Source organism: Chelonia mydas, chromosome 10 (genome assembly GCF_015237465.2).
Source record: "Chelonia mydas isolate rCheMyd1 chromosome 10, rCheMyd1.pri.v2, whole genome shotgun sequence".
Classification (NCBI taxonomy): Eukaryota; Metazoa; Chordata; order Testudines; family Cheloniidae; genus Chelonia; species Chelonia mydas.
In genome coordinates, this window is record NC_051250.2 from 39,062,258 (window position 1) to 39,077,993 (window position 15,736).

Below are 15,736 nucleotides of genomic sequence, written 5' to 3' on the forward strand. Positions count from 1 at the left end.
ATGGAGGAATGGCTTCCTGTCTGATAGTATAGAGGATAGGCAGGGGCTATTACACATAGCTGCTATTAAGAACAACCCTGACACTGGCAGGCCCCAACCCTGTGTCAGAATTATGGAGGTGCCAAGATGACAACCACATTTGCCCCCTTTCTGCCCTCAGTACAGCAAAGATATGAGAGAACCAATCTGATTCCATGTAACCTTGGACAAGACATTGAATCTCCCTTTTTTAACCAGAGATTTTTTGAGAGGAGCTAGTGAACAGGACTGGCTAACAGGGGAGTTTTGCAAGGGAGTTCTCCAGGTGAAGGAGGAGTGATTGCGTGACCTTTGGGATAAGTTTGTTGTATGTAGTGTGTGTGTTTGTGTTTGTGGTGTACTTGCTGCTTGACTGAAATATACCATCTAAGTAAATCACTAGAGGATTATAATCCTTGCTTTCAAGTGCCAAAATTGTTAGGATCCAGAGTTTTGGTGTGGGATCATGATTGTAATGGTATTTGCTCTGAAAGTTGTGCATAACTGTTATTGAAACCCCATTAAGCTATAATGTGTGAAAATATAAAATCTTGTCCCCTATATTTCCTTAAGCATCTTGGCTAATTTCCTTTAATCCACTGTGCAAATACATTAGAATACAGTCATTAATTATGTGATCAAACATGAATTTTCAATTAATCTCATGAGATATACAAAGATGACTAGGGAGGAGTATAAAAATATTGCTTGAGCATGCAGGGGTGTAATCAGGAAGGCCAAAACTCAACTGGAGTTGCAGGTAGCAAGGGATGTGATGGGTAACAAGAAGGGACGTGCACAAAAGCTGGACGTCCACAAGTCCATGGGGCCGGATGCGTTGCATCCGAGAGTGCTCAAGGAATTGGCGGATGTGATTGCAGAGCCATTGGCCATTACCTTTGAAAACTCATGGCGATCGGGGGAAGTCCCGGAAGACTGGAAAAAGGCTAATGTAGTGCCAATCTTTAAAAAAGGGAAGAAGGAGGATCCTGGGAACTACAGGCCAGTCAGCCTCACCTCAGTCCCCGGAAAAATCATGGAGCATTTCCTCAAGGAATCAATTCTGAAGCACTTCGAGGAGAGGAAAGTGATCAGGAACAGTCAGCATGGATTCACCAACGGAAAGTCATGCCTGACTAATCTAATTGCCTACTATGATGAGATAACTGGTTCTGTGGATGAAGGGAAAGCAGTGGACGTGTTATTCCTTGACTTTAGCAAAGCTTTTGACACGGTCTCCCACAGTATTCTTGTCAGCAAGTTAAAGAAGTATGGGCTGGATGGATGCACTACAAGGTGAGTAGAAAGTTGGCTAGATTGTCGGGCTCAACGGGTAGTGATCAATGGCTCCATGTCTAGTTGGCAGCCAGTATCAAGTGGAGTGCCCCAAGGATCAGTCCTGGGGCCGGTTTTGTTCAATATCTTCATAAATGATCTGGAGGATGGTGTGGAGTTCACCCTCAGCAAGTTTGCAGATGACACTAAACTGGGAGGAGTGGTAGATATGCTGGAGGGTAGGGATAGGATACAGAGGGCCCTAGACAAATTAGAAGATTGGGCCAAAACAAATCTGATGAGGTTCAACAAGGACAAGTGCAGAGTCCTGCACTTAGGACGGAGGAATCTCAGGCACTGCTACGAACTAAGGACCGAGTGGCTAGGCAGCAGTTCTGCAGAAAAGGACCTAGGGGTGACAGTGGACAAGAACCTGGATATGAGTCAGCAGTGAGCCCTTGTTGCCAAGAAGGCTAATGGCATATTGGGCTGCATTAGTAGGAGCATTGCCAGCAGATCGAGGAACGTGATCATTCCCCTCTATTCGACATTGGTGAGGCCTCATCTGGAGTACTGTGTCCGGTTTTGGGCCCCACACTACAAGAAGGATGTGGAAAAATTGGAAAGAGTCCAGTGGAGGGCAACAAAAATGATTAGGGGGCTGGAGCACATGGTTTATGAGGAGAGGCTGGGGGAACTGGGATTATTTAGTCTGCGGAAGAGAAGAATGAGGGGAGATTTGACAGCTGCTTTCAACTGCCTGAAAGGGAGTTCTAAAGAGGATGGATCTAGACTGTTCTCAGTGGTAGCAAATGACAGAACAAGGAGTAATGGTCTCAAGTTGCAGGGGGAGGTTTATGTTGGATATTAGGAAAAACTTTTTCACTAGGAGGGTGGTGAAGCACTGGAATGGGTTACCTAGGGAGGTGGTGGAATCTCCTTCCTTAGAGGTTTTTAATGTCAGGCTTGACAAAGCCCTGGCTGGGATGATTTAGTTGGGGATTGGTCCTGCTTTGAGCAGGGGTTTGGACTAGATGACCTCCCGAGGTCCCTTCCAACCCTGATATTCTATGATTCTATGATTACAGTTTGGGATAGTTAGAGGTGGAGAATTACATAACATTAGGATCTCTGTCAAACACTGTGGATCCTATCTGGCTCCCATGGTCGGTAATGTAATGACGTCTCATAAACTTAACTGGAAGCAAGATCAGATACTTTAATAAAAGACATCTGATGATCCCAAACCGTGTAGCATTTCTCTAGTCCAGGGATCGGCAACCTTTGGCATGCGGCCCACCAGGGAAAGCCCCTGGTGCGCCAGGCTGGTTTGTTTACCTGCCGCGTCCGCAGGTTCGGCTGATCGCAGCTCCCACTGGCCGTGGTTCGCCGCTCCAGGCCAATGGGGACTGCGGGAAGCGGCGCGAGCCTAAGGATCTGCTGGCTGCCCTTCCCGCAGCCCCCATTGGCCTGGGACAGCGAACCGTGGCCAGTGAGAGCTGAGATTGCCCGAACCTGCGGATGCGGCAGGTAAACAAACTGACCTGGCCTGCCAGGGGCTTTCCCTGGTGGGCTGCGTGCCAAAGGTTGCCAATCCCTGCTCTAGTCCTTAGTCATGGAAAATGCCCTTTGAGTTCAAAGGGAGTTTAACCTGTGTCAGGACTGCAGGGTTTTGCCCAGCAGTAAGGTCTAGTGGCCCCAACCGAAGTCAGGCCTCCTTGTGCTAGGTGATGTAGGCACATTTCGTGAGACAGTCCCTGTCCTAAAGAGATTGGTCGAAATAGACCAGGCAGACAAAGCAGGGGGAAGAGAGGAAGTGACTTGTCCAAGGTCACACAGTAGATCAGTGGCAGACCTGACAACAGAACCCCAATTCCCAGTCCAGCCTTTTGTGCATTACACCCAGCACAACATGGAAGTTCTTTGCAGCATAATCACAAAAGACAGGGAGGAGGAAAACTACCTCCAGAGCAGGGGGGTGAGGGAAGGGCCTGGGACATGCCTGATACTGTACCAGGATTTTTGGAATCTGTCTGGGGTACAGCCAGGATCCTGACACAACTGTGCTGATGGCAGCTGGCATGGGGAGGTGGAAGTAGGAAACAAGGGGGCTAATATGCCAATGTGCAGGTTGCTATTTTAATATGCACAGAAGGGGACTGATTTTGCAGGTTCTGGAGATGGGAGAAGGGTTTTCTGGGTTCTTATAAATACCACCCCTCATGTTTGTAAAAGGACAGAGGTAGCCTCTCATGAGGCACCCACCTCCCAGTGTCACGAGATCCACATCACCCTGCCTCCTCAGTGCAAGTAGCTGCCGCTGGGTCCATCCTTGGCACACCCAGCTCAGTTCATCCATAATGACATCTCTCCTGGCCTGATCCTCATTTGCTGGGTGGGCTGCTCTTCTGGGGAACCTGAACTGAAATATTTTGGTTTGTTGAACTGAACTGAAACATTCAACATTAATCTGCAGTTCCCTATTGTGACATGTTGCCCATGGGAATGTGATTCGGTGCCCCCTTTCTCTCTTATGGGCTGAGCTCCCTGGCTGGACTACATCTCCCATGATACAACAGAGTCTTCCCTCTGATGTAGTGCATCTTGGGAGTCATACAGCTGCAAGTGCATAATGGGAAATGTAGTCTGTCCAGGGAACACTGGTCCATAGAGGAGAATGGGGGCATCAGGCATTCTGAACTACAGCTACCACAAGACAATTGGCAACATTAGTTCATATAAATAAATTACATCTATCTATATATAAATTATATACTAAGAGAAATAATAAATGCAATTTAACATTGAAATGCCTCAAAATGAAATGTTTCAGGTCAGTTCAACAAACTGAAATTAAATGTTTTAACTGGAGAATATTGACATGTTTAATTTCTATTGAAAAATTCCAAAATCAACATTTTGTTCCATGAGAAAATTAGATGTTTCAACTTTTCATCCTGATTTGGAACAAAAGCCAATGTTGGAATATCCTGCATTTCCTGTGCTTGCTTGACTCTAAGTTCGACTGCGTCAACCACTTTTCATGAAGATTTGTTTCGTCAAAAGGCCTTTCTGTGTGAACAAATGTCACCTGCCCTCCTGAGAAGCTGCATGGGCTGCTGGACTCAGTCTCCACACATGGTCTGTGGGGAATTATGCAAGTTTCCCAAAAGACTAGGGGAATCTGCCCTCTTCCACACAAATTTCCTGGGTTCACGGAAGTATTCCAGAAGGCTTTCTGAAATCTCCCAGAAGCCACTGCTTCTGTGGGCTAGGTACCTAGAGATAGGTATCTCTACAATAGCTAGGTACAGGAGGAAGACTGAGGAACAGTACAAGTGGGGATGCAGGGTAGCAATGCACCAGGTTTGCACTTGTTGTGGGATGACTCATGTGGGTGCTCTGCACTGCAAATGCCCTCCCATCAGGTCAGTTAACAGCAGACAGGGCACAGTTACGCTGGCAGTGAGGAAGCTTGCACTGCTGTTGGCTGAGCTGTACCTATCCTGTGACTAGAGAGGACTTAAGTCTCTAGGGCTGTCAACGGGCCCTTTCGCCCTTGCTATAGTCACACACAACCAAAAACTGAGTTAACTCAGCTCTGTCCCCAAGCCGTGTTGAATTGGGGCTAGGCCAGAGAAGCCCTCCTCATATATTTGGAGCAACTAGAGGTAGCAGGGCAAAGGAACAGAGCAAGTCAGACATAGAGGAAAGAGAGGGAAGCTCCTGGGCCAGATTCTCAGCTGATGTAAATTGCCATAGCTCTACTGAAATCAATGGGGGTCTTTCTGATTTACACAAGCTGATGAGCTGGCCCATTGACTCCAGTGGAGCTATGCTGATTTACCCCAGCTGGAGATCTGCTCTCCTGCCTTTCATGTCGGCCAGCACAGGTGAAAGTGGGGGCTATTTTGCTGGAGTTTGGTCCCTCAGGGCTCTGGGTTCACTACAGCTCCTAGTGGTCTGTGTGTGTGTTACGTGGGGTGGGGGAACTGCAGAGTGGACAAAGTGCTGGGGCGGAGAGCTGTCTGAAGACTCTCCAGAAATGTGGTTGATAATAAAAGGGTGAGCAAAGCACTGACTGGTTGCTTTTAATTTTCTAAACCCTGGGGTGGCCCCGAGCCAAGCCCTCTTAGCAATGGAGGGGATAAAGTTCCCCAGCAGTAGAGAGTCTCCTCTCTCCGGTGTGCTGAACTTTGCCTTTAAGCTTGCATGGCTGCATCTCTGCTGGGATCCTCTGATCAGATTAGGAAACACAGGAGCAGCTGCAGCAGTTGCTGAGTGCACTTGCCTCCAGACAACTAGCTCTTGAGGTAACTTTGAAATACAGGGAGAGAAAGCAGGAAAGTGGCTGATCTGTAAGTTTCTCTCAATGAGACTGTATTTTTAACAGGATTACCATCTTCCTACTGTTGCGGAGGAGAGGAGAAGTTTTGTGCATCTGCTCTCCTCTCAGAAGAGTTGACTGAAGAAGGTAACATTTTACTTTGTTGGGCTGTCTTAAGTTGTTGTTCCCTGCTGCAGGGGGGACTTTGTTTATAAACTTTAGCCTGACAAACTATAAGGGAAATTCAGGCTACTGAATCTGCATGTGACTAGTGACGTTCCACTATTTATTACTCCAGTTCATAAATGCAAACTTTAATCTGCTGCTCCTGGCTGCGGGAGAGTTTGTTTGAGGCACTTAATTCCGTTCTTGATGCTCAAAATATCACATGAGCAAAAGGCATTTAGAACCCTCCTTGAGTTTGCTTAGCTAATAATTTCTAATCACCATTATAAGCTTTCAAGTGTCACTTTGAGAACCGCTAGTCTGAGCTGCCCAGTCCAGCTGCAGCTGTTCTAACATTCAGAGGCTGTCCAGACTGGGGGCTCATGCTTTGCCATGCACCCCCACTCCCTTGCAGTTCAGTCATTGGATGGGTTCGGTGCTCAAGGGTGCGTGGGGGAGGGGGAAATGTGCTACAAGCAGGGGCATGTGAGCTAATTAGCTTCTGAAGTGGGGGGCTTAGGGTGCAGTGACTGTTGCAGGCTGCTATTTGGACTGTTGGCAGGCTGGGTGATCAGTGGTGAGGACAGATGGTGGGGTGAGGAGATTCTCCATAGCTGACCAGCCTGTTTGGTGCTGAGCAGCCTAGGAGAGGCACTGCAGCTCAGTGCTCCATGGAGTGGTGGCACCATTGTCTCCCTTCAGTCTCTGAGCATTTCACCATGTGCTGCTTTAATGTTGAGTCAGGGGCTGAAGGGTTAATAGCGCAGGTGGGGACTGGCATACAGCTGCTTGGTTGGTGGATCCAGCCTTGGCTACTGGCCTGGCTTGAGGAGGATTGGCAGAGCCGCGGGGAAGCTGAGGGTACAGGGCAGGTATAGCAGGGGGTGCAGTCAGTGAAGTGTCTCAGCAGAGATGAGTGTGGGAAGCTTGCACAGCCCCTGAACACACTCTGCCTGGCCCCAGCCAGGAGTGCTTCCATTATGAACACCAAACTTGCTTGCAAACAGCCAGAGAAGTGCCCTCTTGCCCAGACTGCCACAACAGTAAATGCGCTTGTCCTTTCAGGGTCTCCCACTCCCACCAGGCTGGAGGCAGTGGGGGTAGGGGGTGCTGCTGACCTCCAGGAGGCTTCCTGTGTGCAAGGGAATGCTATGTGGGTGACAGGGGCATGGAATATTCTGGGACTTCCCTTGCCCCATGAATGTGTTTCTCGCTCTCACTAGTGCTGTACTGGGGCAATTCCAAAGGCTCTGGACTTCATGGGCTACCGAGATCACTGGTGTCTCCATGCCCCCTTGCCACCAAGGCGCAGGTCTGTAAAGCTATGTAGGCATTGCGCTCAGCATCGCAATGCCTAATTGATTGAGGCGCCTGACTCCTCCTTTCAAAAGGGACTTAGGAACTGGGGAGCCAGAATTCTAGTTGATGGGGTTTAGATGCCTAGGTGTCTAAATCCATTTTGAAAGAGAGATTTATACTCCTAAATTGGTGTGGTGGTGTGATGCCAAGCGCAGTAGTGTCTACATAGCTTCAAAAATCTGGGCCTAAAGCACTAGTGCAGAGATGGCTGGCTTCATAGGAGCTATGCTTGGCCACTTTGGCCTGATTCAGTGTTTCCATGAAGCCCATTGTGCTAGCGAGGTTGGAGCAGAGGCCATAGGGCAGGCATAAGGACAGTCTTGGAGAATGCCCTCAGTGCAGGGGGCCTCTACTTCAGGCACAGAGCCAGTTGTGTCCCCCCTCCAGGAAATCACCCCTGTTCTCCCCTCACATGGGGTGTGGCAGGGGCTGCCCTGCAGTGGCCGATGAGGCCCACCTCTTAAAAAATAGGCAGTATGCTAATATATCCACGTTACATAACATAGGCCCTGATCCTCAAAGGTCTTGAAATCAATGAGTTGTTCACCTAAATACCTTTCAGGATTTGGCCTGTACTGGCCTTATTGGATATTCCTCTGCTCTCTACTGCATGGAATCAGAGCTACACAGCTGTATCATAGACCCTATACTGCTAACAGCTAATGGGGAGATTCTCCTTTAGCAAAAGTGGGGAGGGGTTGGTGATTTTGGAGCAGGAGGCTCTGAGTTCTACCGCCACTACCACAGTGATATCACAGGCACTATGGTGATTAGCATGAATTCCTGTGCAGCCACAGATTTATTACACTACATCATTAGGTTGCATCTTGATGCCAGTAGGGGATGATTGAATTTAAGAGCAAATGGCTAATGGTTTCTTCATGGATTTGCTTAACCGTTGGTAAGCTGACAGCTGTTTTGCTTAGCTGGCACCTGTGCAAACAGTGTGTGTGAAAAGCTGCCCCTCCCTGGTGCAAATAAATAAATCTAACAGACTAAGCAAACCCAGCACAGACAAATGCGGCAGGCGCTGTGGGGAGTTCTGGATGAGCCACAGCCGATCCCTCCGTCTTGTTTCATTCCTGCCTCAGCTCTGTGCGAAGCTCAATTGAATTAAACGAAATCCCTTTTAAAAATAAAAAAGGCTCCCAGAACAGTTCTGGAGATGGATCTTTATCATTTTTATTAAAAGCTGCACAATACGCTGTCATTACACGGGGGGCGGGGGGAGGGGGGGAGTCCACCTCTCCCAGCCTCACATCCCCCCCACCCCCCATACACACACTTCATAGTGGTGAGATGCAAAAGCTCCCCAGGGAGTGATAGATAGTGGGAAATGAAGACTATGAAGGGCCTTTATTGAGACCATCAATCTCACTGGTGTTGCTGTGATCAAAGCCCCAGCCTTCCCAGGCAGAGGTTAGCTAGAGGAGCAAAGCGATCAGGTTTCGGTTAAAGGCTGGGTGGAGTGGGGCTCTGTGCGGTGGGAGAGCACAAGAATCTCTGTGTTCCAAGCTCAGTGGGGAATGAGGGATGGGTAATGTTTACTCCTAATGCCTGGAGCCAGGGAGAGGTCCAGGCTCAGGATTGGTCAGCGGAGGCTTGACAGGGCTCCAAAACAAATTGGTCCGTGTGGAGACATTGTCTCCATATGTTGAGCCTGATCCTCAACTGGAGTCGCTCAATCACTCTAGCTACTCTCACTAGCATTGGGCTCACTGGGATTTCCAATTCGGGTATGGGCCTGATCCTGCAATCTTTACTAAGCAAGATTCATGTTGAAGTTGGCCAGGCCTGCAGGGTTGAGCCCTGAATGCAACAGGCCCTCTGCATGCAACCTAGAGGCTAACTCTTTAGTTGCTGGACTAACAGAACACTGTTAGTCCAGCAACTTCACACCCAAGCCCTGATAATCCCCTCATTCTTGCATAGCCTCTGCTTTGCAGGCCGCAGGCCACAGGCCCAGACAGGCTGTTTTGTGAGCCCCATTCCCACTGTTATTTCTTTAATCCTCATGGTGCCATACAGCAGTGCAAAACTTTATCCCACCTTAAGGCAATGCCACCAGTGTACTGCTAACACCTAATGCCCCAGGTCCTCAAGCATTAAGGCATGTAGCGTCCATTGATAGCTGTGCTGAAGAGACTGTCCTTAGAAACCAGACCCCATCCCCCCATTTCTGGCTCTTCTCCAGAGGCAAACTGGTGTAAGTGCAAGATTCTCTCCTGGGCGCATGACCCCAGGGAGCCAGCACTGCATTGGTAGATTAGTCAGCTAGTGAATCCTATATCTGATTCACCCCAGTAGTCTGGCTAAGGATGGGCGCGCTGAAGAATCATTGTACTTAGCCCTGGAAGAAGAGCCTTGAACAGCCAAATCCATGACAGCATTGGAAAGTCTCTGAGGCTCCCCCTGCCTGCTTGTCCTCAACAGCTGTTCCTTAGTCACAGATGTGGGACTCCAATCAGCCAATGATACAGAACAAAACTAGCCTCCCCTGGCCTCCCCCTTGCCCCCAGCCTTCAAAAGCTAAAGACGCTTGGGCTGGCCAGTGCGTGGATGGGAGACCTCCTAAAAGGATGGGCTGTTGGGGATCAATAGGTGGAACTCTGCCTTCTGGGTCAGTGCTGACCCTGTGGCTGCATGGTTCTAGAGTTTGCTTGCTGTAGTTCAAGACTGTACATTAAGCCAAGACCCTGACCACTGGTGACGTATAAACCCTGCAAGGTACTTCAGGTAAGAATAGGGTGACCATATTTCCCAAAGGGAAAACTGGATGCCCCCAGCCGCTTGCCTGAGTGCGCTCCCCCCACCCCATGCCAGGCTGTTGCTGGAACCCTGCCAACCCCCCACATACTGGAACACTACCCTCCAGCCCTGCCGCCCTGCCTGTGCAGGGCTGGCATCTTCACTCCCCCCCCCCCCCCCGGCATGTTCCTCCGCACTGCACCCCACTTTGTTGACAAAAGTGGGCATTTGTCCCATTTGCTCTTGCCAAGTGATCAAGTTGTCAATATATATAAAGTTGGGATGGTTGGGACAGGGCTTAGAAAAAGGGACTGTCCCAGCCAAAATGGGACATATGGTCACCCTAGGTAAGGAGGAGTTTCCAACTTGCAAGAATTGTAACTTGATTTTTCTTACAGAGTTGCATTAGGGCTGTGACATCAGGCAGCTAGAGCCCTGAACTGGGATGCAGGAGACCTGAGTTGTATTCTCAGCTCTGCCACTGGCCTGCTGGGTGGCCTTGGTAATTCCCTTCCCTGCTCTGTGCCTCAGTTTTTCCCCATCTGAAGAATGGGGCTAATAATACTGACTTCCCTTTGTAAAGTGCTGATGAAAAGAGCTATATAAGAGCTAGAGATTGTTGTTGGTTTCGTACAAATGGAGCTGCTAATCAAGGTTCATTCCTCTCTTCTACCCCGCCCTCCAGTGTTTCTGTAGCCACACATCCTCTGCAGGTACTTTCTCTAGCTCTTTGTGTTGTGTGTCTGAAAGCAAGGAGATAGAGACTATTCTCAAATGCCAGGCTTGGAGCTATGTTTAATTTAAATACCATGGGCCAGATCCTTGGCTGGTGCAGCCTGGCAATGCTCCATGAATGCTGACGTATGCCAGTTGAACATCTGGTCATATGTTTTAGCAGCAGCAGTTGCAACACATGTTGAAGCCTAGTTTCCAAATGCAGGTGCTTTACTAAAAGCTGCCCTGGTCCATCCGTTCTGTAAACCCTGGGGTGCACACCTGGTATTGCTTCCCCTCAGGATGCCTTCCAGGGTGAACTGATTCTTTTATGATGCTGCAAGGAGCTGCATGGGTTTTATAAGCTCCTTCTTTTACTGAGTGCTACATTCTTGGCAGGTGAATCACACCTGCAGTGGCCTGGCTTCAGAGCAGGCTGAACCAAACATGATGGTCTCAGTCGTCCTGGCTCCACGTGGGGGTCTGTAAAGGGAGAACTAATGATGATGCAGGAGGTAGTACAATGGATTCCTTATGAGAGGGAAGGATGAATCTTGTGGCTAAGACACGGGAGTGGGACTCAGGAGGCCTGGCTTGATTCCTGGTTCTGCCAGACTCCTGTGTGACCTTGGCAAGCCACTTAATGCCTCTGTGCCTCAGCTCTTGCTGGGTTCTGTCTCCCCCACCCTTTGTCTGCCTCATCTATTTAGGCTGAGAGCTCCTCAGCACAGGGTTGGCCTCACTATGTGCATGTACAGCAGATAGCACAAGAGCGCCCCACCCTTGGTAGGGGCTCTGGGAGCCAATGGGTTGAGATGGGGCCCAGCTAATCTGGATGGTGTAAACGTTCTGGGGTGTTCCAGACTGAGTGTTCAATTCAGGACATTATGGAAATAAAGGGGCAGCTGCAATGTTGGGACTTGAATCCAAACGTGCCCCAAGTCTGGGGTGTCTTTGGGCCTGCCACTGTGGAAGGCAAAGCATCATTCTGCACCAGCTACCTAGGCTCCAGAGTGGCACCAGATGGAAGCAGCTGGTGATCGTTCCCTTATCTGTATGAGAGGACAAATGGGGACTTGCTTGGAAAGTGCTTTGAAGATGCCAAATAGAATCATAGGGTCAGAAGGGACTGCCAGGGTCACTGCGTCCAACTCCCTGCCAAGATGCAGGATTTGTTGTGTCTAGAAAATAAAGTGAGTGCTGAGCAGTATTATTCATTGACAAACACTTGCTATGTAAGCATGGGTGTTGGTGTGCACTGTTGCTGTGTTGCAATGTTTATCTACAACTCTTCTTGTGCCTTCCACAGAAAGAGCAATGGTGCCATGGAACAACCTCAGCAGCTGCCCCAGAGAAGATTCCTGGCTTGGTCTCTCCAGGGAGTAACATGCTCTAATGCAAAACCTTAATAGCAACCTTGGTGCCACTAAAGGAGAATAACTTCTCAACGGTATAAATGCGGGGCGGTCAAATGTGCACATCTGTTGATCAAGAGTATATGATGTTGCTGCTAAAGTTTGCATTGGAGCATGAAGTGGTTAGAAGCTGGGATATATAATATAATTTCTCATCCAGTGTGGTGTTAGCAGCATTTTAGGCAACATGAAGGTGGCAAGGAATGCTGGAGATTTTTTCCTTGGTTCTATGCTTTGCAGGTTATGGGGGAGTCTAGAGGAACCTGAAATGTCACTAACTGAACTCTTAGTTTGTGTGTGTGTGTGTGTGTGTCCGCTGCCCCAGAAGCCTCTAATTGAACCAGGAGTCTGCAAATATGGCTATAATTCTCCTATCTAGCTGCCTTGGGGTATTTCCAGCACTTCCTGGTTTTTGTTTTGACGGGGCTGGAGATAAATAAGAAAAGCATCTCTTGGGATGTTAATTTGGTCCCAGGTGCAACCAGGGAAGTCAGATACAGGGACCAGCGTCATGTCTTATTTTAACTAAACACTTTCAATTTCCAGCTGTGCCACAGACTCCCTCTGTGCTCTTGGGCAAGTCACCCAGACTCTTCAAGATATTTAGGCTCCCAACTTCAACTGAAACTAATGAATTGAGGTTTGTTAATTTCAATGGAAATTAGGCTAAATTCCTTTGCAGATCAGGGTCTCAGTCTCTGTGCCTCAGCTCCCCATCCGTAAAACAGGGATGAGAGCACTGCTCTACCTCCCAGGGGTATCATGATCAGAAATTCATTAGATTGTGCTCAGATAATGTGGTCGTGGGAGCCATATGGTGCCTTAGTTAAAAAAAAAAAAATGCTGAAAGTGCTGGGGGAAAAAAGTCATCAAAAATTCAATACTGTAATAAATTGCTATTTCTTATTATTATTGAAGAGAGATGGTAAATGTCCAGGCCAATCTGTGGCAGCAACAAGCAACTTTGAGGAACACAATATTTTTTTCTCTGAGCAGGGGGGTTATTCCAAGTATCAGGGAAAGGAACCATGGAAAAAGAATGTTCAAACCTGGGAGCTTAAAGTTAGGCATCTGACTCCACAGGACCTAAATAAAAGTGCTGATCATCTCCTGTTGCCGTTGATTTCAACAGGCGCTGTGGATATGCAATACCTCCGGAACATCAAGCCGCTTTTATTTAGATGCCAATGTATGGATGTGGGAGCCTAACTTTAGAATCCCAGTTCGAAATCTTGGCCTGTTTCTATTTTCCTCTGCTCTGCTTCTGACCTCTGTCAGGCTGCTCGATAAGGGCAAACCGCTGGTCCCCTTGCTCGTACTGAGCAGTGCCTGACTCAAGTGAGTGGGATGACTCTTTGGAATCAAGCGGGGAAGGGTATCGCAGTCTGCTTCTAAATGACCTCTTCTGCCTCTCTACAAACCGCTGTGATGCTGCATTGAGCAACTGTTGGCGTTACAGAAGTTTCTACAGAAAGTCCATTCAAGGAGCTTAGCAGTGCTTGTCTGGCATTCGTTCTGCTCTGCAATTGGAAACCTATTTCTGGGCCTCTGTTTTGCCAATAAGGAAGGTTGTTCTCCATCCCTTTGCTTTGATGTCTTTCTCTTCAGCAGTAGAACAGAGAGAAGCAGCGTCATTGCTGACTCATCTCCAGGGTCTGAAATGTCCCAGATGAAGTGAAGGCTAGAGGCAGTGGAGTTACAGCATCAGCTTGAGTGAAAAGCACAGGGGACTGTTTCTGACTGGTATAGCCATGTACTATGTGGTACAGCAGCTTAAAATGCCCCAGGAAGGGAGCAGAGCCTGGCTCAATCCTGTGTTCAGACAGTTACCGCACTGACCTTCTTGATTCTTTTCTAGATTAGCCTGTGTCTTGCTAGGGAGCCAAATCTTGACCCTTGCACAACTCCCAGGCTTTCATGTAAATACTGTTAAGTAACTGAAACAAAGGCTCTGATTCTCTGGGCACCGAGGCTGGGTAGGAGGGGTGGAGGAGAGAGTGGAAGGGACCCAGTTAAACATGCCTTGAGCTCTTTAATCTTTTTATCTCCAATCAAGACTGGATTTTTCACGGTAGAGATTTGGCTTTTTTACTTTTGTTTGTATCAGCTGTTGAAATGATGCAAATTCACATGGCAAAGAGTCCTAACTGGAAGGGAGAGATTCTTACCGCCCCACCTCCCAATCTGTCAATGTGACCCTCCAGTACAGAGAGCATAAAGTAGCCTGTGCAAACTTAGCATTTTGAACTGACCCTAGAGAACTCCAGGGAAAATACTTGTTGCAATCCTTGTGGGTATTTTTGCTCTACCAAGAACAGAAGGCAAGAATTTTTTTTTTTTTAATTCTTCTTTCTTTTTCCCAGAGGAGGTGGAGAGAGAAGAGAATGGCGAACGACAGCTCCTTGGCAGCCCACGGCTCCCTTGCTTATGATGACTTTGCCAGTTCTGATTGGTACATGTATGAATCCATGGAACCCGAGATGCCACAAGATGAGTGAGTGATCAACCCTTGGGGTTTTTTTTCCCAGTTATGCCCTGCAGCTGGAGGGTACCCTGACCTTAGTTAGGCAGAGGAATCATTTTTTGTCTCAAATTCCCATTTTCCTGGAATGAAATTTTATTTTTCTGATCAAGGAAAGTAGGAACTCCCCTCCATGCATGCACAACTCTTCCCGTCTCCCCACCCTCCCAACTTTCTCCTCGCCGCTACTTCCCACTAGTGACTTTTTAGAAAAATGACCAAATAAAAAATTGTCAATAGCAACACTTGACTCTGGTTATAAAACCTGACCACTCTATGCCTCAATTTCCCCATCTTTAAGATGGAACTAATAACCTCCAGCTACCTGGCACATGTACTGATGTTCCTTCAGCATGCAAAGCGCTATGTTAGTGTTATCTGTGCATCACTGCACTGGTGTTGCTTTTTGTTGCTGCTCACGACATCTGATTTTTGGGGATGAGAGGCTGTGATATGCAGCATTGCATGACACCACAGCTGGCCCATGGTATCGTTAAGGGACCTCTCTACTTCCTCTTTCCAACTTTTCCTACTTCCTGGCATGGGCACTTTAAATTGGCTCCTGTTGACAACTGCAGGTTGGGACATACCACCCAGGCCAGTTAAGACAGTTGCTTTGCCATATGGGACAGAGTTCTCCATTACAATGCATTGACTGTGTAACCACATTGGTATGTGTGCTACAGGTCCAAGTCTGTGTCCAATCCGCAGAGGGTATGAGTGAGTTTAAACCCCACAGCTAAGGAACCTTGGCTCTTTAGCCTAAGTTGTAGCAGCTCATGCTTTTAGCTCCGGAGGGCTCTGTTGCAGTCCCCAAGTGTCTGCCGGGGGAGACAATCCCATAACTGCACTGTGGGTACCCCAGTCTTGTATGTCCATGTTGGTGACATTGTTTATGTGCAGGGTGCTCTCAAAGGAGTCCTTTGCTACTTAGCCATCTAACACTTGTTTCAAGTTGATGTTTTCAGTAACTACTGCAGCATTACGATGTATCTGTTGTCTTGGGAAAAATATTATCCCTTTGGATGAACTGCATATTTAGATGCATTTATATAGTGTGTTGCTAGCAAGAGCTATGGCTTGTGGCAAATCCTTGTTACCATGCAAACTGCAGAGACAACAGCCCCTGCATCTGCTCCATCATGCCTTAGCAAAGCACATTTTCTTTCTCTCTTCCACCTGATCCTGCTCCCC

At 48.1% G+C, this 15,736-nt stretch overlaps 1 protein-coding gene across 7 annotated transcripts in view; it reads left to right on the plus strand.

The window, feature by feature from the left end:
- The first annotated feature begins 4,754 nt into the window (after positions 1–4,754).
- The window catches only part of STRA6 (signaling receptor and transporter of retinol STRA6), a 54,582-nt gene continuing 43,600 nt past the window's right edge, over positions 4,755–15,736 (plus strand). The window contains exons 1-3 of one of the 7 annotated variants that reach the window (XM_043523750.1): positions 4,755–5,358; positions 5,687–5,767; positions 14,385–14,515. In XM_043523750.1, coding sequence (XP_043379685.1) covers positions 14,406–14,515 — 110 coding nt within the window. In that variant the 5' untranslated portion in view covers positions 4,755–5,358; positions 5,687–5,767; positions 14,385–14,405. The other 6 variants (XM_043523749.1, XM_043523747.1, XM_037911569.2 and 3 more) reach the window with 6 other exon arrangements.